The sequence below is a fragment of the Pimephales promelas genome, chromosome 21, assembly GCF_988280905.1.
Source record: "Pimephales promelas chromosome 21, fPimPro1.hap1.1, whole genome shotgun sequence".
NCBI lineage: Eukaryota > Metazoa > Chordata > Actinopteri > Cypriniformes > Leuciscidae > Pimephales > Pimephales promelas.
The window spans coordinates 372,982-397,420 of record NC_142789.1 but is presented as its reverse complement, the minus strand read 5'-3'; the positions used below and the strand labels follow the sequence as shown (position 1 = coordinate 397,420).

Sequence of the window (24,439 nt, the reverse complement as noted above, 5' to 3'; positions counted from 1 at the left end):
TAAAAATCACGATTCTTCTATGAATGTAAAGTTCAAAAGAAAAATATTTATTTGAAATAGAATCTTTTGTAACAATTCTCTTTTGATCAATTTTATTGAAAAAGTATTGATGTCTTTTATTTATTTCCCTCCAAAAATAAAATAATTTTTATTTCAGATAAATGCTGTTCTTTTGAGCTTTCTATTCATCAACGAATCTTGAAATAAAAATGTAATAAACTGTTTTCAACACTGATTATAATCATAAATGTTTCTTGAGCATCAGATCATGATTCCTGCAGGATCATGTGACTCTGAAGACTGGAGTAATGATGATAAATTCAGCTTTGATCACAGGAATAAATTACACTTCACTATATATTCACATAGAAAACAGATGATTTAAATTGTAATAATATTTCACAATATTACTGTTGTTGTTTTTTTTTGTATTTTTAATCCAATAAATGCAGCTTTGGTGAGCAGAAGAGACTTCTTTTAAAAACATAAAAAAAATCTTACAGATGTGTGAGCGGTGTGTGTGTGTGTGTGTGTGAGCGGTGTGTGTGTGTGTGAGTGCTTTGCTCACAGTGTCCTCAGGAAGCCCCACTCTGAATAATCTGCGTTCTCGATGCTCTCGTGCGTGTTCTCACCCGTTCTCTGTGTTTCAGGACAGCGAGTCCTCCCTGAGCGACGACACGGGACTGGGCAGTGAAGAGAATGGATTCGGTGGGTACGGCTCTGCCCTACAGGACGTCTGAACATGTCGTCTAAGCTGCCCTGTTGTGTCTAAGGCCTGAGCATTATCTGTCTGATCCTCCCTGTGTTAGACGTGGCCGCCGTGATGGCTCTGGCGCTGCAGTACGTGCCCGACGCTCAGCTGGTGGAGGACATCGGCCGAGAGGCGGTCATCAACTTGCCCCACGCCGCCTCTGAGGACGGCAGTCTGGCCCTCTTCCTGAGCGAGCTGGAGCGACGGCAGGCCGAGTTCGGCGTGGTCAGTTACGGGCTGTCGGACACCACGCTAGAAGAGGTGAGCCGCTTCTCAAGCACCAGTTTGCCCATTCTCTCTGTAAAAGGCTTTACCCCTCAGTGGAGGTTCGTCAGTCATTATCCATCAGACGCCAATAGAGCAAATCCCTCTTAAGCCTGCTGGGTCCTAACATGAGTTCAAAATAGAGAGCGGTGATCATCATGGCTGCTTTTGTGATCGAACACGTGTTACGGGGGCGGAGCTCTCCAACAGTTCGACAATTACATGTTACAATTACAACAGCTATTAATGACTGAACAGCTGAGAAGGAACTGTGGTGTGCAATTTATAAATGATCGTTCTGTATTTTGTTAAACTATGTTGTGTGGACCCCTGTCCCTCTATGAGGGGGTTCGGGGGGCTAATGTTGTACATTTTAAAGTTAAATGCTGTATATTTCAGATCTTTCTGCGTGTGGCAGAGGAGACCGGTGTGGATGCGGACCCCGAGGAGGAGCCGCCCGCGTCTGCAGGCCAGCAGGGGGCGCCGTCTGAGGACCGAGACACAGGTACAGGAGAAACACATCCATACATGTGAGCCCAACGCATCCAATCTGTGGCCGGTTGCATAAACGCTTTACACTAATCTTACAAGTTAGTCATCTAATTTTTTATTTTGGACTGGTCATAACTTTCTAATGTCCATTACAGAAAGTAGATTTGAATCCAAAAGTAAGACTGATCCCCCTTAACTAAGCTGGTCAGACGAGTTCTTCAGACGTTTGCTGAATTCAGGACCTCGTAGCGGTGTATGCTAGTGTGCGGTTCATCTTAAAGGAGTAGTTCACTTTTTAAAAAACTTAAGCTGTCCATGTCTTTCTTTCTTCAGTGGAAAAGAAATTAAGGTTTTTGATGAAAACATTCCAGGATTTTCTCCATATAATGGACTTCAATGGGGACCAAACGGTTCAAGGTCCAAATGACAGTTTCAGTGCAAACTGTTCAAAGGGCTTTAAACGATTCCAGACGATGAATAAGGGTCTTATCAAGCGAAAGCATCGCTCATTTAATAAATAAATACAAAAGTTTGTTTTATAAGCTGAATAACAAATCTTTTTTCGAGTCATTTGGTTAATTTAACAAATGAAATGATTTGAAAAAAGATTTGTACATTTTGATTAATGAGTTTGAACAGGAGAGTCACGAACGCGCATCACAGAACAGAGCAAGGCGAGCATTTGAGCTTATAAAACTTAAACTTTTTTTTTTATTTATTAAATGAGCGATCGTTTCGCTTGATAAGACCCTTATTCATCGTCTGGTGTCGTTTAAAGCCCTTTAAACAGTTTGCACTGAAACTGTCTTTTGGATCTTGAACTGTTTGGTTCCCATTGAAGTCCATTATATGGAGAAAATCCTGGAATGTTTTCATCAAAAACCTTCCTTTCTTTTCCACTGAAGAAAGAAAGACATGGACATCTTGGATGACACGGGGGTGAGTAAATATCATTAATTGAAATAAAATAAAAATATTAGATGAAAAATATTACATTTAAAAATTTACGTAAGTTACGTCAGAACCAACAGAAAAAAAAAAGTCAAAAAAGGTTTAAGGTCAAGAGTTAATGTTCCTGAAATTAAAACTGGACAAATATAATAACAAAAACACTAAAACTGATATAAAAAGTAGTTCAAAATACGAATGTTACACAATACGCTATTGTGGTTTTTATTTTTAACTTTTGTTTTATTTGTTTCTTGAGATAAAATTGCTAAATGATTGTATACAATTAACTAAAAATATTATTTTTTTTGAGTTTGCCATGATTATAGCCTTTGATTCTGGTGTGGCATTAAATAATAAATAAATAATAAATGAAGTGTCTTTTTAAATGAGTATTGTCATGAGTTTTCAGGAACGAACCCAATCGCAGACAGTTTGCTGACACACACCAGGTTTATTGAACAAAAAGGGAAAATAAAACCCCACGAGGGGGGAAAACAGCACAGGCAAAGCAAAAGACTAACAATACTAGACTAAGACTAAGACACAAACTTCACAGGAACAAAATAACTATTACAAGAAAACTTCTTAGTTTAGACAGATCTCAAGACAAGGTACTCACAATATACCGTGTGGATACACACACAATCAATCACAATGAACCAGCACAGGACAGCAAACACAAGGGAATAATATAGGGAGAACAGATAACGACAGCAGGTGACACCGATCAGGCAATTAAGATAAGATTAGGGTATAACAAGTGGGCGGGGTAAGCGAACGAGACAACACAAGCACACAGCCCAAAAACAAGGCCATGTGCCTGCACACAAAACATGGGTCTGTCATGATCCTGCCACAGGACTAGAGAAAGGAAATGACAAGAGGGCAGAATCATGACAAGTATTTAGGGAATATACAATGTTTTTTTGGTGGGACCAGTGAAAGTTTTGGCGGCAGATAAAACACAGTAAGATGACGGCGTGCGTCTAATGGGTGTATTATACACATGTAAGTGTCCATGTGAGGATTAGGTGTGGTTGTGATGTATTTTACAGATATGTTTGTTTGTGTTGTTCTGTTCTTCCCTCTGCTTCGCTGGCAGAACGGAAACAGCCAATCAGGAAAGGTACAAAATCAAATGTAATAGTGTTGTCCGAGAGCTGTGGTGAGAGTCATTAACCAGAAGGCCGTTCTCCGCCCACAGAAGCCCAGGAGCGCGAGCCGCTGAGCGGGGACGGCCAGGCCGGCGCTCCCCTCACCGGACTCCTCCTCACGGGTCAGCAGCTCCGGGCGCTCTTCACCAAACGCCTGAAGTACGCGCTCCGCAGCCGCAGAGGCCTGTTCGCACAGGTACACACTCCTGAACAATCATTGCCAAATTATCCACTAATAATTATTCACTTTTGACCAAAAGTCTACCAACAGCCGTGTCAATGGGTAAAGATGTGTCTAAATAAATGTTGAGTTAATTGTGAGCCTATTTACTCTGTTTAACCAGTCGTTGGTGTTCTAGTGCGTCAGTGAGGGTCAGTCCTCATTGGTCGGGTCAGTCAGTAGTTCAGCACATGTTGAGGTGTTCAGGGACATCAGTCTCAGATCAGGGGGATATTCTAATCACCGTCCAACACTCACTTAAAGTTTATCTTTAAAAACGTGAATAATTAATATGTCTATATTCATTTATGAAACTAACTTTTGTGGTGAGTGAGATTTTAAAAAAAGAAAAATGAATTATTTTATTTAGGAAGGAGGCAGTAAAATCAAAAGTAACAAAACGTTTAGAAATATTTATATATTTTAGAATAAAATGTGTTCTTTATATTTTATAATATGCTGTTATTTGTACACGGTGTTCTGATGATTTATGCTACCCATCGAGATTTGCTACTTACTGGTTATGCGCATGTGCAGACTCACAGTTTTTTTATTTATTTATTTATTTAAGGTATATTTTCCTGTTGCAATGTATAATTTCCCTTTAAAAAATGCTTACTACCATATGAATATTTGTACGGTCAGCCATCTGAAAAAAATAACTGAAAGTTTCAGTTACTATGAGGAAAGGTGTACTTTGATAAGTCAAAAATGAATATTTTATGATAATTTTTACTTTTCACACCGTTTTAAAAATAAAAACAGTAGTCTAGAGTATACAGTAGCTACTCATAACTTAGAATTGTATTATAATTGTATTTCATACGACTTTAATCAGCATTCTGTGATCGATTCGCGCTACGGTTGCATTTTTCGTCAAGGCAGCAAAAATTGACAGAACAACGGTTCTTTCTTTTCATCAAAGAATCCTGTTTTTTATTTTTATGGTTTCCACAAAGTTATTGAGCAACACTGATAATAATCATAAATATTTCTTGAGCATCAGTAATGATGCTCATTACTGATGAATTAATTCCTTCTATTAATTCCTTTAAGAATTGGCTGGATGCATTTTGCATGTCAAAAGATGTTATGTATAATTATAAAGTTTGTTTGTATTAAGTAATTAAGTTTATGTAATTTATTTAGGATGTTAGGAAACCTCAATTTATGAAATTAATGTGTTTAAAAAAAAAAAAAAAAAAGTAAATTTGTATATACATCTAGTTTGTATTTTTTAGAGTCTGGAATAGAGGATTGTGTAATCCTGTACCAGAAATCCTTTCAATAAACTTAAAAAAAAAAAAAATCAGATCCTCATATTAGAGTGATTTCTAAGGGAAAATGTGACTCTGATGCTGAACATTATCTCAAGAATAAATTGCATTTTAATAAAATAGAAAATTGTAATATTTGACAGTTTCCGTGTTGAACAGTTGATTTCTGACGCCATCACATGATGTGTTGCAGATTGTTCTCCCTGCAGTGTTCGTCCTCATCGCTCTGCTCTTCAGTCTCGTCGTGCCGCCCTTCGGCAAGTACCCGTCGCTGGAGCTCCAGCCGTGGGTCTACGGGGAGCAGTTCACCTTCTTCAGGTACTCTTTCCGAGAGCGAAAGCCTGCGGTCACCTGCAGATCACTCACCTGTCGTCTCTCTCCCATAAAGCAATGATGCGCCACAGGACCCCGCCATGCAGAAGCTCCAGGACGCCCTGCTGGATCCGCCCGGGTTTGGGACTAAATGCATGGATCCGCAGAGGTACGATCCCTGTGATGAGGAGGAGTGCAGGCTACACTGCTGGATTAATGTAACCTGATGCTTTATTTCATGCTTTCTCAGTGACGTGGAGTGTTTAGAGGAAGCCGAAACCAAGTTTGTCCGGCCGCAGATCCCGTACAGCATGTGGCAGCTCTTCCACAAAGGCAACTGGACCGAGGAGCACCCGTCCCCCGACTGCGAGTGCAGTACCGAACACACACGCCGCATGCTGCCGGACTGCCCACCGGGAGCCGGAGGGATCCCCCCGCCACAGGTCAGGGCACACACACTCCTCCTCTAATGCTCACCGTTTGATGAACAATACCGTAAAACAGTAATATTGTGAAATTCTTTCATATTATTATATTACTATATTATTACATGAAAATAGATCAAGATATGTATGCTAGCATTTATATATTGTAAACCGTTAGCATGTTCCCAGAAGTAATCTGGCATTGCTAATAAAGGTGTTTAATATAAACAAGCAAAAAGCAATAAGCGTAATATTTTAACATAAATAATCAATAATTAAGAAATTAGAACACTTGTCAGAAACACAGATTTAGATGCAATAGACCGCTTTTCTCCATCAACACCTGCCCGTCTCCTGCTGTAGATCCGGCAGATGACCGGAGATATCCTGCAGAACTTGACGGGTCGCAACATCTCTGACTACCTCATCAAAACATATCCCCAAATCCTGAAGAAAAGGTTTGATTTTTATTTATTGTTTTTTAAAATACTCTATAATATTGTTTTGATGGCACATGTGTGTAATTGTTGTCTCTCACACACAGTTTGAAGACCAAAAAATGGGTAAATGAGTTTAGGTGAGTTGATTACCATTACCAAGATCTAAACACTCAACTTTTAATTTCAGTTTGATGTAATGTTGTGTATGTGGTGTTGGTGTTGTTATTAACGTTGTGTGTTCGTGTCGCAGGTACGGAGGTTTCTCTCTGGGCGCTCTCCTGTCTCCGGCCGCGGATGAGCCGCGTCACCTCGAGGACTCGGTTCGGGCGATTAGAGGACGCTACAGCGTTGCAGAGGTGTGCCGTCTGAGTGTTTGGGGCCTATCTTACACCCGGCGCAAATGACTTTACACACTCACACATGTCTCATTCCTATTTTGCACCTATTTTTGGACTTTTCCCTCCACAGACGCACGTCGGTAAACTAGGGAATGAACTTGCGCTCCCTGCTCAAAAAAGAGGGCGTGTTTCGGCACAAACATTCCCTGGTGCTATTTTACACTTCCAGAAAACAATCCCGCCACTGACCAGAAAACACCTGGTCTAAAGTCAGTCGCGCGTTGCGAGTTGTTCATTATGCTATTGTGAGCGTGCATAATGCTTGGCCATAATGTAGCGGGTGCACAGCGCATACACTTTGATTCTCTCATCAACACAGATGCAGCAGTTTTTATTCTTGCAAATCATACATTATAACATTATGTGAAAAATATGAACACATGAGGGACATCATTGTGGTGTCCATGAAGATGGAAAAAAATGTAGGCCTAAATCTAGCTTACACATTTACCCACATTTTTCAGGCTAATTGTAGTACTGAGCTTGCCCAATAGTGGGAAGACACATATGTATACAAGGACATCTGACAAATTAGTTTGTCCGTCAAGAACCAGGAAAATAAGAATCTCCCGTCCCCATACAACGTCACTTCTGTCTTTCACTGCCCTGACATGTACGTCCATCTCCTCAAGTGCGAACGCTCCTGGTAAACTCGCCGTTATAATAACAATCCGTCATGCAACATGCGCACCTGCTCTTAAAGGGTATGCTGGATGACGCTCTGATTGGTTTATTTCACGTTACGCCCAAACACCTATGAATAATGAAACTTTTAAACTTGCGTCGGGTGCAAGAGTCGTTTATCCCGCTGGTAAAATAGCAACAGTGCCCAAGATCTGCCCACAGACTTACTTGCGCTTCAGATCGTTAAAATAGGGCCGTTTGGGTGATTAAACAACAATATTGTGTTGAGTGTTTATGTGCTGGGACCTCGGCTGCTTTAAACCCATCATGGAGAGCCGACTCCTGAAGTCTGTCTGATTAGTTCACAGCAGTGAGAAAATTTTTACTAAATTACAATATTTGGTCCATTAATTTAATTTTCAGGAGCATTTTTACCTTTATAGGTGTATTATTGGCAAATTTTTACATTTAAACAATAGATTCAGTTCAAATAAGACCCTACAGGACGGTTGGGTGCAGAAGCTGCTTTAGGTGTGTTTACTAGGGCTGGGTAATAAATATTGATTTTTCAATATTAATCGATTCTCATTTTTACGAACCGATATCGATTCTTAAATCTCAAGAATCGATTAGTCATCCTGTTTCATTTGAATGAATGGATCATTGATTCGCGGCTGCGCGCATCCAAAAAATCGCAATAATCTTTGTCCTTTGTTACTATTGATATGAAACAAAGTCTCAATTTTCAAATTACGTCCATTTTCTTTAGAAATTCAAAAACATAAATAGCGTTTTGTCGCTGTGGCGTGAGATCGCTCTGGAGAAGCAGCAGCGCTGATCTCTCTTCCGGCTTAATAATACCAGTCACAGCGCCAAATAAACATGAATGAGCATCTGAAAGTGTGTTAAAGATAGAGTACAACTTATCCAAATCCGGATCATGTCACATTGATTCGCTCAATCAGCGTTTCAACCGTGGAAAGACGTCGTCTTACTTATGTATCGTCATATTTACCTCAGAAAACCCACATCAACTCGTTAGTCAGCTAGAAAAAATAACTCTAGAGAGGAGCATTTTGCTAAATATATACACCATATTACATATGCATTATAATCTTAATGTTCTTCAATATTTAATGCATATTTGAATAAATCTGGCAAGTTTTTATGACAGCCACCATTTAAATGTTTATATTTCATATAATCTTCTTATTATAAAAATAAATAAAAGTGTAATTTAAGTGTTTGTATAGCTACAAAACAGTTCATTATTACCTTCATGTTAGGCTAATGAAGCCTATAGGCTACAACTAGACTCCCGTAGTTTACAGCATTAGTTCAGAGATTTGATTTCCTTGAGAAAATTTGCCATTTATTGTAACTGATATCCAAAATAATCAATATTGAATCGAATCGAAATCGAAATGCAAGCTTATGAATCGAAATCGAATCGAATTGTGAAATTTGTGTCAATACCCAGCCCTAGTGTTTATTGCAGCTAGAGGTGGCATGAACACATTTACACTGCAGTTACACATCTATACATATGGAAATAGGATGAAATTTTGTTTTTATTTGATATTTGACATTCAGAACATCTAACCAGAGTTTTGCCCTTTCGTTCTTGTCCAGAACGGCTCTTTAGATCGTCTCCTCCTCAGACTGCCGCACGTCCTCATGGGACTGTCCAGCCGCAGCAGTGTGAAGGTGAGTGAGACTCCTGCGAGAGACTCCTCTGCGTCTCCGGCTCTCCTCATCCAGCTGTCATGTGTTCTCCCTCAGGTCTGGTTTAATAATAAAGGATGGCATGCCATGGCTTCATTCGTGAATATTATGAACAATGGTCTCCTTCGTGCCAACCTGCCGCCTGACGTGGAAAGACGCAAATATGGAATTACAGCCTACAATCACCCACTCAACCTCACCAAGGAGCAGCTGACGGAGATGGCCCTGTACGTGACCTTTGACCTTTCATTCTCTCCGACAAACGATCATTCAATATTTTAACTTCTGCACTAGACCGGATGTGATGTAATCTAATCACTATTGAGAATTACCAGTACTGGAATTCTTTAAACACTATTTCTTTTAATGCCGGAGGACAGTCGCAAAACACACATTAGGATTACTAATTATTCCAGCCTCTAATAGCCTTGCTTGCATAAACTACTCAAATGAGGTAATGGTACACACAGCTACAACAATAGAAATACTGTGAATTAATTGAACCAGCGCAACTGTTTAGTGAAATCATAGACTCTGTTTCAACTCTTGTAAAGCTAAACATGTGCTTTTTTCTTCCTGATCTCTGCAGAATGACGACCTCAGTGGACGTTCTGGTGTCCATCTGCGTTATCTTCGCAATGTCGTTTGTTCCTGCCAGTTTCGTGCTGTTCCTGATTGAGGAACGAGTCAGTAAAGCCAAACATCTGCAGTTTGTCAGTGGAGTGAAGCCCATCCTGTACTGGACGACCAATTACGTTTGGGACATGGTCGGTTCTGCGAGTCTGTGAGATGTCTTTAAATGGTGATCCAGAGTGATTGACAGTTGTGTTGTTGTGTTTCAGCTGAACTATGCAGTGCCAGCCGCTATGGTGGTGTTCATCTTCATCAGCTTCCAGCAGGAATCATACGTCTCTGAGAAGAATCTGCCGGCACTGGTGCTCCTGCTTTTGCTCTATGGGTGAGGAATGAGGAAAACACTGGCATTACTGGTCCAGTCTGGGCATTACTGGTCCAGTCTGGGGGCATTACTGGTCCAGTCTGGGGGCATTACTGGTCCAGTCTGGGGGCATTACTGGTCCAGTCTGGGCATTACTGGTCCAGTCTGGGCATTACTGGTCCAGTCTGGGGGCATTACTGGTCCAGTCTGGGGGCATTACTGGTCCAGTCTGGGGGCATTACTGGTCCAGTCTGGGGGCATTACTGGTCCAGTCTGGGGGCATTACTGGTCCAGTCTGGGCATTACTGGTCCAGTCTGGGCATTACTGGTCCAGTCTGGGGGCATTACTGGTCCAGTCTGGGGGCATTACTGGTCCAGTCTGGGGGCATTACTGGTCCAGTCTGGGCATTACTGGTCCAGTCTGGGCATTACTGGTCCAGTCTGGGGGCATTACTGGTCCAGTCTGGGGGCATTACTGGTCCAGTCTGGGGGCATTACTGGTCCAGTCTGGGGGCATTACTGGTCCAGTCTGGGCATTACTGGTCCAGTCTGGGCATTACTGGTCCAGTCTGGGGGCATTACTGGTCCAGTCTGGGGGCATTACTGGTCCAGTCTGGGCATTACTGGTCCAGTCTGGGGGCATTACTGGTCCAGTCTGGGGGCATTACTGGTCCAGTCTGGGCATTAGTACACTCACTAACACTGCTGACTAATACAGTATATCATGTGTTGGTGGGATCTGGAGTGCTGGTCTCCCCACAGCCTGTTTCAGCAGTTTAACTTCCTTGGTCCACCATACTGGTCCAGCGTAACTCAGTAGTGTGTGTGTGTGTGTGTTTCTGCAGTTGGTCCATCACTCCACTCATGTACCCAGCCTCCTTCATCTTCTCCGTCCCCAGCACTGCCTATGTGGTCCTCACCTCCATCAACCTCTTCATTGGCATCAACGGCAGTGTCGCCACCTTCGTCTTGGAGCTATTCGTCGATGAGGTGAGCAACAGAAACCGAACAGACACCGACTGGTTAAAGGAGTAGTTCACTTTTTAAAAAACTTTAGCTGATAATTTACTCACCCCCGTGTCATCCAAGATGTCCATGTCTTTCTTTCTTCAGTCGAAAAGAAATGAAGGTTTTTGATGAAAACATTCCAGGATTTTCTCCATATAATGGACTTCAATGGGAACCAAACGGTTCAATGTTCAAAAGACAGTTTCAGTGCAAACTGTTCAAAGGGCTTTAAACTAGGGATGCACCGATACCACTTTCTTGGAAAACGAGTACGAGTACGAGTACTTGCATTTCAGTACTCGCCGATACCGATACTGAGTACTTAATAAAAAATTAAAAAAAACATGATTTAAATATTTTTATATACGGGTTTTTAGGTCCTTGATTAAATTACTTGGGTAACACTTTATTTCGATAGTCCACTTTACTAACTATAAGTAACTTTTCAATTACATGTCAACTAACTGTCATTAGAGTATTAGTAGACTAGAGTATTAGTACAATCAGCTAAATATCTGATAACACTTTATTTATTTGGTCCCCCAACAGACATTCAACTGACTATAAGGAACTTGGCGACTACAAGTAAACTTATTCTCCTAATCCAAAGCCATTCACTTTGAAATTGTTCCACACCAGTGATGCACGGGTTGATCCAAAATGAGCGGGTGCCTGCGCCGCGGTCACCCGCGGTTACCCGCAGTTACGGGTCATCCAAAAATATTTTTAATGATATTCGGGTCGCGGTCGGTCAGGTCGTTTGGAAAAAAATGCCAATTAAACCTTTGTATTTATATAGTACTAGATAGAATTTTCTATGAAATATATAGGCCGAATTTATTTATTGGCTGAATAACTGGCACGAAGATGACACACAAGCTCAGTCTAAACAGTTCTCAGTTCTGCTGGTGTGATCCGTTACAGTACGCGGATGCGCAGTATCAGCAGTATCAACAACATGTCTCAGTTCAGTGAACTGTTAGAGTTACTGGAGTAAAATATAATTCGGGATATTGGTTTATTTCAACTCGGAGGGACTGTCAGGCATGTCTGAAAGTGAGTAACTGTAGTAACTTGTGGATCAGCACTGACGCAAGACGTGAACTGATGCGAATGATTCAGTTCGATTTAGCGTACTGGTTCGACCGGTTCATTAAAAAGAACCGATTCGTTCACGAACCGGCCATGTCTATGATCACTAGTCTGCAGAGAGATGGAGGCGGCAAGAGAAAAGGTGAAGACTGGGGAGTGGAAGCTCCGCAAATACACAAATAGAAAGAGTAAGTGTGGGAGACATTTACCGAAATAATGAAAGATGATGACCAAAGTGCTGCCTTTGTAGGCTACGTCTTCTTGCGATGCTGTGTTGTTACACGTTTATGGCCCAATGACGCTACGATGAGCATGTACTACTTTTAAAAAATACGGTCAGGAAGAGGGTCGGGTACAATATTTTCTTACTTTTTTTGCGGTCCGAGTAGCGGGCGGGTAGTTGAAAACGTTGGTAGTGTGCGGGTTGTTTATACATTGACCCGCGCATCACTGTTCCACACGGCTGACATGTCTCCCCATCTCCCCGCTCTGAGCTGCAGCCGGAGACTGGGGGTGGGCAGTGCACTCGGAGCCTGTGATTAACCCATTTCTCAGAACATGGTATCGGTCCCCGGTATCGGGGGACTTTTAACGAGTACGAGTACTTTAGAAAATGTGGTATCGAGGCCGATACCAGATACCGGTATCGGTATCGGTGCATCCCTACTTTAAACGATTCCAGACGATGAATAAGGGTCTTATCAAGCGAAACGATCGCTCATTTAATAAATAAATAACAAAGTTTAAGTTTTATAAGCTCAAATGCTCGCCTTGCTCTGTTCTGTGATGCGCATTCGTGACTCTCCTGTTCATCAAAATGAACAAATCTTTTCCAGAGTCAACTTGATCACTTCATTCGTTGAATGAACCAATTGACATGAAAAAAATCTTTGTTAATTTTGATGAACAGGAGAGTCAGGAACGCGCATCACAGAACAGAGCAAGGCGAGCATTTGAGCTTATAAAACTTTTAAATGAGCGATCGTTTGGTCCCCATTGAAGTCCATTATATGGAGAAAATCCTGTTGAATGTTTTCATCAAAAACCTTAATTTCTTTTCGACTGAAGAAAGAAAGACATGGACATCTCGGATGACACGGGGGTGAGTAAATTATCAGCTAAAGTGTTTTTTAAAAGTGAACTGCTCCTTTAAATATAATATTTAATATTATTGTGGAAACCATGACACATTTTATTCCAGGTTGTTTGATCAAAAGAAGTGTTTATTTAAAATAAAAAATCTTTTGTAACATTTTAAAAGTCTTTCCTGTCACTTTTGATCAATATAATGACTGTATCCTTGCTGAAAATAAAAAGTATTATGGTAATATATATACTTCTACTAATGCTACTCTATTTATTTCTTCTTAAAATCAAAACAACATTTCATTAAAAATCATGAATAGATTTAAAAAAAATGAAATGGAAGCAAAAAATAAAAGTTGAATCTCTTCTTTGTTGTGCTCAGCATCTGAACGAGGTCAACCGGATCCTGAAGAAGGTCTTCCTGATCTTCCCTCACTTCTGTCTGGGTCGGGGTCTCATCGACATGGCCAAGAACCAGGCCATGGCAGACGCCTTCCAGCGGCTGGGTATTTCCACACCCATACACACACGTTTCTGCAATAGGCACGAGCAGCTGTACGTTTTGAAGATGACTTCATTTTGTTGATGTCAACAGGAACCAAACAGAATCTGGACCCTTTATCCTGGGATTTCGTGGGGAAGAATCTGTTTGCCATGGCGGTGGAAGGACTCGTGTTCTTCATCTTCACTGTTCTCCTGCAGTATAAATTCTTTGTTAATTTTAGGTACGTTTGTATGTTCAAATCTGGTGATATTAAATGAATCAGTGTCGTGGTTCCTGATACATGACTGTGTCCCTCAGCCGCTGGTCGGGGTTTGTGCTGCCCCCCCTGGGCCTGGAGGATGAGGACGTGGCGAGAGAGAGAGAGCGAGTGAAGAGCGGTGGAGCTGTGGGAGATATCCTCACCCTCACAGACCTCAGTAAGGTACAGACCCACACAAACGGCTGTAGAGGATGTCGTTTGCTCTATTCAGGGATAAAGCACGGCCTCGTTGTGTCTGCAGGTTTATGCGGCCGGCAGGAAGCCAGCGGTGAACCGGCTCTGCTTGGGCATTCCTCGGGGAGAGGTATGTTTCTCTTCTGTGAACATGTGCTTCTCTGTTGTGATGTTTGACCTGCTGCAAGTGTCTTGTTGTCCCGTGGCAGTGTTTTGGGCTTCTTGGTGTGAACGGCGCTGGGAAAACCTCCACCTTCCGCATGCTGACAGGAGACACACACATTACTTACGGAGAAGCGTTTCTCAGCAACCACAGGTTAGACCATCGACATGTGACATATTTTCTCAATAATTAAACTGCACATGATCATTATTCCCCCACAGTAGATCTGTTATTAGGGTTTGCCCTTTATTCAGTATTACTTTAACCTGGCAGCTACCCACACACCCCCTAACGTCACGCATCTGTTTTCTGTAGTGTTCTCACAGAAATGGAGAAAGTCCATCAGCTGATGGGCTACTGTCCGCAGTTCGACGCCATCAGTGACCTGCTGACGGGACGCGAGCACCTGCAGTTCTACGCCCGCCTCAGAGGAGTGCCGGAAGCCCACGTTGCAAAGGTGCAGCAAAATCATCATTATTATAAAAGTGCAAACTAGTTATCAGGGTTAAGGCGAGACACGGCAGGCAAAAACATCGGGGGGTTTTCACTGGTCAATTTTGGGATATTCGTCTTCAATAACATGTCTTCTTTCAGACTTGTGCTGAAAAAAAGTCTGAAATACACATTTAGTTCTTTGTTTTACTACACTTGAGTCTGTAGATTTCTCATAAATTCTTCAAAAGTTGTCGTTTTAAATTATTCGGTTATACACACCGTTAGAGAGCTCTCTTTCTCCTGTCTGATCCAAATATGGTCATTTCCTTTTTATCAGCAACCAATCGTGAAAGTAAAAGGGGGGATTTAACTCGAAATGCGCGATCTCATTGGCTGCTGCTAAATCTTCAAAGCCAGTTTTCTCAAAATAACTTTTCTCTCATTCTCCAAGTCCGAAATCTCTACTTCAGTTGCACCTATATACACCAAACGTTCCAGTCTCATACCTAGTTATATTATGAAGACGTTTACAGAGGGATTTGTAAATATAATATTCCTAGCCTGATTTATATAACATTTTATTCCAAAAAAAACATGGCGAACATCATTTTTTTTTAGGCAATTGGCAGTATATTCTGATTTAACAGGATTACAAAAGTAGATATCCATAAATCTCATTTAATATGTGAATACATTGAAAAAATAATTTTGAACCTGGCCTTATCCAAAAGATTTCGGTTTTTAAAAAATATATGCAAATTAGTGCCATATTTAATTAGATAATGCCTCATTTGCATATTTAAAAATGAAATTACAGAAAACTTGTAATATATTTTTTTCCTCATCTTAATTTAGATAATCAACTGGGAGAGTTGTCTCGCCTTAATAGAGCGAAGGGTCTCACTGATTTCATACTTGTTTCAAATGGACCCCATACAGTGCCGAAGTTACGACGTCACTCTGTAGGCCAAAACGCGGAAGTGAGTTAGCATTTTAGCACTCCCGGTTCCCTCGCTCTAAAGTCTATGGGATTTTTGAATGGGGTTTTGCTAAATCGCCTGAAATAAGGTCTGTGGTGAACAAAGCCTCTAAATATTTTCACGTTTTGATCTATGACATAGAACACACAGTTATAAGCTGCTTGTGTTTTTTAAACTTTATTGTGTCTGATTGTGTTTTTAAAATCTTTATATAGGCTTCAAAATGTATAAATTTTGGATTAACTTGTAAAGATTATCTTGCTAGACAAAACGTGTAAGGGTCACAACTCTTTGTTACACACAGATCTTATTTTTTGCGATTTTCCAAAAGTCTATGGGGAAATGCATTGCTTTTCGTTCGAGGGAACCCGTGCGCCGCTAGCTTCCCAGTTGTCCTACAAAGTGACGTCATCACTTCGGCACTCTATAGTCATGATATATGTGTGTATGTTTGGCTTCACATCTTCTGTCTAGTAGGGGTTTGAGACCACTTTTCTAAAGGCTGTGACACGCCAAGCTGATGGTCATTGGCCGACATCGGGCCGTCATGTGTGTGAAATGTGTATTGTCCATGTTACCTCCCTTCGGGCAGGATGTGACTTCCGCAGCGTCCCTTCCTTCTTTGTTCAGGGAATGGTTTCCCAGAGGTCCTGTAGGAGCAGCCCTGCCCCTTCCTTAATTGCGGGGAGGCTTTTGCACTGGAAGGTGGCCGCACTAGATGGCATTTTAATTAGGATCCCAATCAGTCCACACATCAACTAGTCGAACGTGAGCGACTGAAAGGGAACAAAGATATAGTCCCGTCACCACTATCGCTGGACCACCGCTGACTCTGAGTTATGCTCCGCTAAAAACAACTAGTGTGTGCATCCACTTCTGTATACAGTGATGTGAATAAGTTTTGGCCCCCATGCTAAAGTTGCCTAAAAAGAGGAATAAAAAATCATCTTTTGGATATTGATCTTAATGCCTTAATTAGAAAATTGAGGAAAACTCCAACCTTTAAGGACACCAATTTTCTTTGTGAATGAATAATGCATCATAAATAAATAAATGTTTTTCCTTAAAATACAGGGTGCATAAGTCAGGACACCCCTATGTTAAATTCCCATAGAGTCAGGCAGATTTTTATTTTTAAAAGCCAGTTATTTCATGGATCCAGGATAATATGCATCCTGATAAAGTTCCCTTGGCCTTTGGGATTAAAATATCCCCACATCATCACACACCTTCACCACACCGAGAGATTGGCATGGGGTACTTTCCATAAGATCATCTTTCAATGCAAATTAAACCAGCTATTAGGCGAACTGAAGTAAAACCGTGCTAATCTCTAGGTGTGGTGGAAGCTGTGTGATGATGTGGGATATTTTAATTAGGATGCATATCAGGATGCATATTATCCTGGATCCATGAAATAACTGGCTTTTAAAAATAAAAATCTGCCTGACTCTATGGGAATTTAACATAGGGGTGTCCTGACTTATGCACCCTGTATTTTAAGGAAAAACATTTATTTATTTATGAGACATTATTCATTCACAAAGAAAATTGGTGTCCTTAAAGGTTGGAGTTTTCCTCATTTTTCTAATTAAGGCATTAAGATCAATATCCAAAAGATGATTTTTTATTCCTCTTTTTAGGCAACTTTAGCATGGGTGTCCAAACTTATTCACGCAGTGGCGGAGTGTGTGATGCATTTCACGCACGCCAATTACACTGGCTCGATTTACCAGTACTCGAGGATGACAGGCTCTCTAAGCGTGATCCCAATCAGTCGACTACGAGGGTCACACACGTAACCGAGACGGTCTCTGACGCCGGTTAGATGTGATTGGTCCATAAGTGCTGTTCCATGCCTGTGCTGTAGGTGGCGCAGTGGGGCGTGCAGAAGCTGGGTCTGAGTCAGTACGCGGAGCGAGAGGCTGGGAGATACAGCGGAGGAAACAAGCGCAAACTCTCCACCGCCATCGCCCTGATCGGAGCTGCTCCTGTCATCTTCCTGGTATGTTTGTTAGCATCACACTGTTGAATGATGTCGTTGTGAACGCCAGTGTTCACCCTCTTCTGGGGTCCTCAGGATGAGCCTACGACTGGGATGGACCCGAAGGCCAAGCGCTTCCTCTGGAACTGCATTCTCAGTGTGGTCAAAGAGGGAAGATCTGTTGTGCTCACCTCTCACAGGTACAAGACACCATTACAGATTCATCTATGAATACGTTTAATTTTTTTTTTATTTTAATTTTTTTTTTTTTTTTTTTTTTTTTTGAGTGAATCGAAAGTTAAAAATGAAAGCTCTGGTGTTGTATGGAGAACTACAGTATGTCAGTCATTTAGTCAAATTAAACTCCACCCCTGCAAACTCACATTTATCTGCCTCAGGTTTTGAGTGCAACGGCTACATCCCATAATCCAGTCTATACCCTATAAACAAAACCAAGTCCTGAGAAACTGTACATTTTCAAATTTCCATTTCCATATTTATGTACACAAACGCAGAAGTGCCCACGAGGACCAGAAGCACCATCTGATTGATATGTAGTACATCCAACGACAGTTTTTGTTTTTATGTGAAACTTAAAGTCCAAATATAAAGTATAAAGATGCCTCTATGTCTGTACTTTATACTTTATATTTTCACTTTAAAGGAGTAGTTCACTTTTGAAAAAAACTTTTGCTGATAATTTACTCACCCCCGTGTCATCCAAGATGTCCATGTCTTTCTTTCTTCAGTCGAAAAGAAATGAAGGTTTTTGATGAAAACATTCCAGGATTTTCTCCATATAATGGACTTCATTGGGGACCAAACAGTTCAAGGTTTGATCATTGATCAAAATGAATGAATCTTTTTCCGAGTCAATTTGTTCGTTTTGTTCGTTGAAATGAACCAAATTACTCAGGAAAAGATTTGTTCATTTTGATGAACAGGAGAGTCACGAACGCGCATCACAGAACAGAGCAAGGCGAGCATTTGAGCTTATAAAACTTAAACTTTGTTATTTATTTATTAAATGAGCGCTCGTTTCGCTTGATAAGACCCTTATTCATCGTCTGGAATCGTTTAAAGCCCTTTGAACAGTTTGCACTGAAACTCTCATTTGGACCTTGAACCGTTTGGTCCCCATTGAAGTCCATTATATGGAGAAAATCCTGCAATGTTTTCATCAAAAACCTTAATTTCTTTTCCACTGAAGAAAGAAAGACATGGACATCTTGGATGACACGGGGGTGAGTAAATTATCAGCTAAAGTTTTTTAAAAAGTGAACTACTCCTTTAAGTCTGCCATCTTGGAGAAATGAACTGTCTGATAGATATTGTGATTAGAGATGAACTTTCCCTGATGGTTGTGTTCCTGCAGCATGGAGGAGTGTGAGGCTCTGTGCACCCGCATGGCCATCATGGTGAACGGCCGCTTCCAGTGTCTTGGCTCGGTCCAGCACCTGAAGAACAGGTACCGCTTCGGATGAAACATTCGCGTAACACCTGCAGCTCACTAAGTGTTGTCATTCAGCTCAATTCAGTGGACGTTTTGTTCTCGTCGCATAATGTCAGTGCAGTCAAATCAATAATAGTGTCTCTGAACGTGTTTTCATGTCCGCCCCTACTAGGTTTGGCGACGGCTACACCGTGGTCCTCCGCCTGTCCGCCCCGTCCGGAGAGCCGTGCCCAGTGGACGCCTACATCAAGAGCTCTTTCCCAGGGATCCAGCTGAAGGAGAGACATCAGAACGTTCTGCATTACCAGCTGCCATCGCAAACCTGTTCGCTCGCTCGCGTCTTCGAGGTGCTGTCCAATAACAGTGAGGAGCTGGGGATATCCGACTACTCCGTGTCCCAGACCACACTGGATCAGGTGAGAGTGCTGTACACATCAGACATAGGCACACACTCGGGAATTTCGCGTGAGGATGAATGAATATCACACACATTTTTTCAAGTCACCCACATAGATAAGCCGCATTGCTTGGTTTTGAAAGACTTCTGTGTGTGAGCTGTGCTTCATACATCCTTACACTATCGACAGTGGACCCTGTACCTGTGACGTTCGGCTAATGTGACGTTCTGCTAATGTGACGTGCTGCTAATGTGACGTTCTGCTAATGTGACGTTCTGCTAATGTGACGTTCTGCTAATGTGACGTTCTGCTAATGTGACGTTCGGCTAATGTGGCGTTCTGCTAATGTGACGTTCGGCTAATGTGACGTTCTGCTAATGTGACGTTCTGCTAATGTGACGTTCTGCTAATGTGACGTGCTGCTAATGTGACGTTCTGCTAATGTGACGTTCTGCTAATGTGACGTTCTGCTAATGTGACGTTCTGCTAATGTGACGTTCTGCTAATGTGACGTTCTGCTAATGTGACGTTCTGCTAATGTGACGTGCTGCTAATGTGACGTTCGGCTAATGTGACGTTCTGCTAATGTGACGTTCTGCTAATGTGACGTTCTGCTAATGTGACGTTCGGCTAATGTGACGTTCTGCTAATGTGACGTTCGGCTAATGTGACGTGCTGCTAATGTGACGTTCGGCTAATGTGACGTTCTGCTAATGTGACGTTCGGCTAATGTGACGTTCTGCTAATGTGACGTTCTGCTAATGTGACGTTCGGCTAATGTGACGTTCTGCTAATGTGACGTGCTGCTAATGTGACGTTCGGCTAATGTGACGTTCTGTTAATGTGACGTTCGGCTAATGTGACGTTCTGCTAATGTGACGTTCTGCTAATGTGACGTTCGGCTAATGTGACGTTCTGCTAATGTGACGTTCTGCTAATGTGACGTTCTGCTAATGTGACGTTCGGCTAATGTGACGTTCGGCTAATGTGACGTTCTGCTAATGTGACGTTCGGCTAATGTGACGTTCGGCTAATGTGACGTTCTGCTAATGTGACGTTCTGCTAATGTGACGTTCTGCTAATGTGACGTTCTGCTAATGTGACGTTCTGCTAATGTGACGTTCGGCTAATGTGACGTTCTGCTAATGTGACGTTCGGCTAATGTGACGTTCGGCTAATGTGACGTTCTGCTAATGTGACGTGCTGCTAATGTGACGTTCGGCTAATGTGACGTTCGGCTAATGTGACGTGCTGCTAATGTGACGTTCGGCTAATGTGACGTTTGGCTTATGTGACGTGCTGCTAATGTGACGTTCTGCTAATGTGACGTTCTGCTAATGTGACGTTCTGCTAATGTGACGTTCTGCTAATGTGACGTGCTGCTAATGTGACGTGCTGCTAATGTGACGTGCTGCTAATGTGACGTTCTGCTAATGTGACGTTCGGCTAATGTGGCGTTCTGCTAATGTGACGTTCTGCTAATGTGACGTGCTGCTAATGTGACGTTCTGCTAATGTGACGTCCTGCTAATGTGACGTTCGACTAATGTGACGTGCTGCTAATGTGACGTTCTGCTAATGTGACGTGCTGCTAATGTGACGTTCGGCTAATGTGACGTTCTGCTAATGTGACGTTCTGCTAATGTGACGTTCTGCTAATGTGACGTGCTGCTAATGTGACGTTCGGCTAATGTGACGTTCTGCTAATGTGACGTTCGGCTAATGTGACGTTCTGCTAATGTGACGTTCTGCTAATGTGACGTTCGGCTAATGTGACGTTCTGCTAATGTGACGTGCTGCTAATGTGACGTTCGGCTAATGTGACGTTCTGCTAATGTGACGTTCGGCTAATGTGACGTTCTGCTAATGTGACGTTCTGCTAATGTGACGTTCGGCTAATGTGACGTTCTGCTAATGTGACGTTCTGCTAATGTGACGTTCGGCTAATGTGACGTTCGGCTAATGTGACGTTCTGCTAATGTGACGTTCGGCTAATGTGACGTTCTGCTAATGTGACGTTCTGCTAATGTGACGTTCGGCTAATGTGACGTTCGGCTAATGTGACGTTCTGCTAATGTGACGTTCGGCTAATGTGACGTTCTGCTAATGTGACGTTCGGCTAATGTGACGTTCTGCTAATGTGACGTTCTGCTAATGTGACGTTCGGCTAATGTGACGTTCTGCTAATGTGACGTTCTGCTAATGTGACGTTCTGCTAATGTGACGTTCGGCTAATGTGACGTTCTGCTAATGTGACGTTCGGCTAATGTGACGTTCGGCTAATGTGACGTTCGGCTAATGTGACGTTCTGCTAATGTGACGTTCGGCTAATGTGACGTTCGGCTAATGTGACGTTCTGCTAATGTGACGTTCTGCTAATGTGACGTTCGGCTAATGTGACGTTCGGCTAATGTGACGTTCTGCTAATGTGACGTTCTGCTAATGTGACGTTCTGCTAATGTGACGTTCTGCTAATGTGACGTTCGGCTAATGTGACGTTCTGCTAATGTGACGTTCTGCTAATGTGACGTTCGGCTAATGTGACGTTCGGCTAATGTGACGTTCTGCTAATGTGACGTTCTGCTAATGTGACCACTTCAGAACAGCCTTGAGTCAGGAGGCATCGCACTGGGTTTCGGACCCAGGATTGTGTCTCACCACTAAGAGTGTTTTCCTCCCGCAGGTGTTTGTGAACTTTGCTAAAGAGCAGACGGATGATGATCAGCTCAGGGACGTCACCGTGAACGGTGGACCCGGTTCGACTCAAACCACCAGGCTTCAGCGGCCCACAGAACTCAAACTGGAGCGATGCAGCCGGTCTTCCGGCCCACACTCCCCTTCAGCCGCTGCTCGCCCAGAACACAGCCCTGAGTCGCCATCCGCTGCCTCAAAGACCAAAGGTCATCAGTCCAGCCGTGTGTCCGGCTCAGGGCCGCCGCCGCAGGAGATCCGCATGGAGCCGGTGGGAGAGGCAGCTGATGGCCCGACCCCTCCTGAAGACCCGACCCCTGCCAGGAAACACCCATCCACGCTGTTCATCGTCAGTACCAAAACACAGGACAGCTCTGTGTGAACAAAAGCAAACAGTCCTGACGCCGATCTCTGGTGCCTTCCTCACGGATCATGTTCAAACAGTTTTATTTAGTTGCTTTAAAGGTGTAGTTCACTTTTAAAAAACTTTAGCTGATAATTTACTCACCCCCGTGTCATCCGAGATGTCCATGTCTTTCTTTCTTCAGTGGAAAAGAAATTAAGGTTTTTGATGAAAACATTCCAGGATTTTCTCCATATAATGGACTTCAATGGGGACCAAACGGTTCAAGGTCCAAATGAGCGTTTCAGTGCAAACTGTTCAAACTCGTCTATAAAAATGAACGAATCGTTTTTCGTGTCAATTGGTTCATTCAACGAACGAAATGAACCAGTTGACTCAGGAAAAGATTCGTTCATTTTGATGAACAGGAGAGTCACGAACGCGCATCACAGAACAGAGCAAGGCGAGCATTTGAGCTTCTAAAACTTAAACTTTGTTATTTATTTATTAAATGAGTGATCGTTTTGCTTGATAAGACCCTTATTCATCGTCTGGTGTCGTTTAAAGCCCTTTGAACAGTTTGCACTGAAACTGTCTTCTGGACCTTGAGCCGTTTGGTCCCCATTGAAGTCCATTATATGGAGAAAAATCCTGGAATGTTTTCATCAAAAACCTTAATTTCTTTTCGACTGAAGAAAGAAAGACATGGACTTCTTGGATGACACGAGGGTGAGTAAATTATCAGCTAAAGTTTTTTTTAAAGTGAACTACTCCTTTAAATCCAATCAATGATTCAGTCTATTTGACTGTCCTGATAACTCTGCAGTTCCTCATGGATTGAATGTCTAGTCCTTATTCTTAAACTTGAAAATGACGCATGACATCGTTGGCAGGAATTCTCTTCCAGACGTCGTTAACGCATAAATTATGCCTATTATTGTCATGATGTGAGTTGCATCTCTGTGTAGGATTTGCTCTGTGCAACCCACTATGGATATGATGAATATGTTACATCATAACAGACCTCTTTTTTTTTTACATGTACGTACAGGTCAAATGTTCAGTGTATGGTATCAAACTCACACTGCCTTCATGTGCTCAATATAGGTATTTTTTTGCAGATTGTTTTTTAACTATTTTAGTTTTATTTATGGTTTTTCTGTGATGCACTTTAGGCTAAAACAATTGTAATATTGTGGTCTGGATTATCACTGTATCTCTTCACTGCAAAGATTGTCATAATGCTGGATATGTAGCTTTTGTATGTAATATTTATTGTATGTACATACCAGAGATATTATGAATGAAATTGTTATGTTTGCAATCTTATGGGTATGACGCTGGATAAAATGTTAAAATGCTGGGATATTTATATGCAAATATATAAATCTGGTTACTGAAGTTTGCTTTCTGTTGCACTGAGTGACCTTGTCTTGTTTCTTAAAAGCTACACGTCAGGGGAAATTATGTTTGTGAAAGATATTTTTAGTTTCATGGATGATAACTGTCTGGATGAAAGTGGTTCTGGGAAATGACGGGAGACTTTACAACTCACTGTTAAAGCTAAGTCGATTATTTTCTTTGTTGGACATATTATTTATTTAAATCTGAATAATAATACATTTAATTTTGTACAGATATTTAGTAGGTTACTCATTAATTGTTTAGACTACTGCTAAATATTTGTTTTAAATAAAATTGTCAGATTAATAAAATCATTTCCAGTCAGATCTTGATATAAAGTTATATATAATCGTAATACCTTGACAGTACCGTAACATGTCATTCAATACCTATATTAGTATAAATTGATTATTCTTTCATAATTAGGCCTATGCATGCAGCATTTCGACCTCTTTGAAGCATATTCAATAGTTGTCTATTTCTGTAAAAATGGTG

The 24,439-nt window shown here is 41.8% G+C and overlaps 1 protein-coding gene across 2 annotated transcripts in view; it reads left to right on the top strand.

Annotated features, from left to right (window-relative positions):
- Nucleotides 1–23,955, top strand: part of abca7 (ATP binding cassette subfamily A member 7) — a 43,876-nt gene extending 19,921 nt beyond the window's left edge. The window contains exons 23-49 of one of the 2 annotated variants that reach the window (XM_039656199.2): nt 651–708; nt 810–1,012; nt 1,415–1,520; nt 3,561–3,584; nt 3,663–3,808; nt 5,303–5,427; nt 5,498–5,590; nt 5,672–5,864; nt 6,210–6,304; nt 6,391–6,423; nt 6,537–6,642; nt 8,941–9,015; nt 9,091–9,260; nt 9,623–9,800; nt 9,876–9,991; nt 10,816–10,960; nt 13,539–13,662; nt 13,752–13,881; nt 13,959–14,082; nt 14,162–14,224; nt 14,304–14,410; nt 14,573–14,714; nt 17,543–17,677; nt 17,753–17,856; nt 19,032–19,124; nt 19,282–19,525; nt 22,190–23,955. In XM_039656199.2, coding sequence (XP_039512133.2) covers nt 651–708; nt 810–1,012; nt 1,415–1,520; nt 3,561–3,584; nt 3,663–3,808; nt 5,303–5,427; nt 5,498–5,590; nt 5,672–5,864; nt 6,210–6,304; nt 6,391–6,423; nt 6,537–6,642; nt 8,941–9,015; nt 9,091–9,260; nt 9,623–9,800; nt 9,876–9,991; nt 10,816–10,960; nt 13,539–13,662; nt 13,752–13,881; nt 13,959–14,082; nt 14,162–14,224; nt 14,304–14,410; nt 14,573–14,714; nt 17,543–17,677; nt 17,753–17,856; nt 19,032–19,124; nt 19,282–19,525; nt 22,190–22,579 — 3,522 coding nt within the window. In that variant the 3' untranslated portion in view covers nt 22,580–23,955. The remainder of the gene's footprint in view (nt 1–650; nt 709–809; nt 1,013–1,414; nt 1,521–3,560; nt 3,585–3,662; nt 3,809–5,302; nt 5,428–5,497; nt 5,591–5,671; nt 5,865–6,209; nt 6,305–6,390; nt 6,424–6,536; nt 6,643–8,940; nt 9,016–9,090; nt 9,261–9,622; nt 9,801–9,875; nt 9,992–10,815; nt 10,961–13,538; nt 13,663–13,751; nt 13,882–13,958; nt 14,083–14,161; nt 14,225–14,303; nt 14,411–14,572; nt 14,715–17,542; nt 17,678–17,752; nt 17,857–19,031; nt 19,125–19,281; nt 19,526–22,189) is intronic. The other variant, XM_039656201.2, reaches the window with a different exon arrangement.
- The last annotated feature ends 484 nt before the right edge of the window (nt 23,956–24,439 follow it).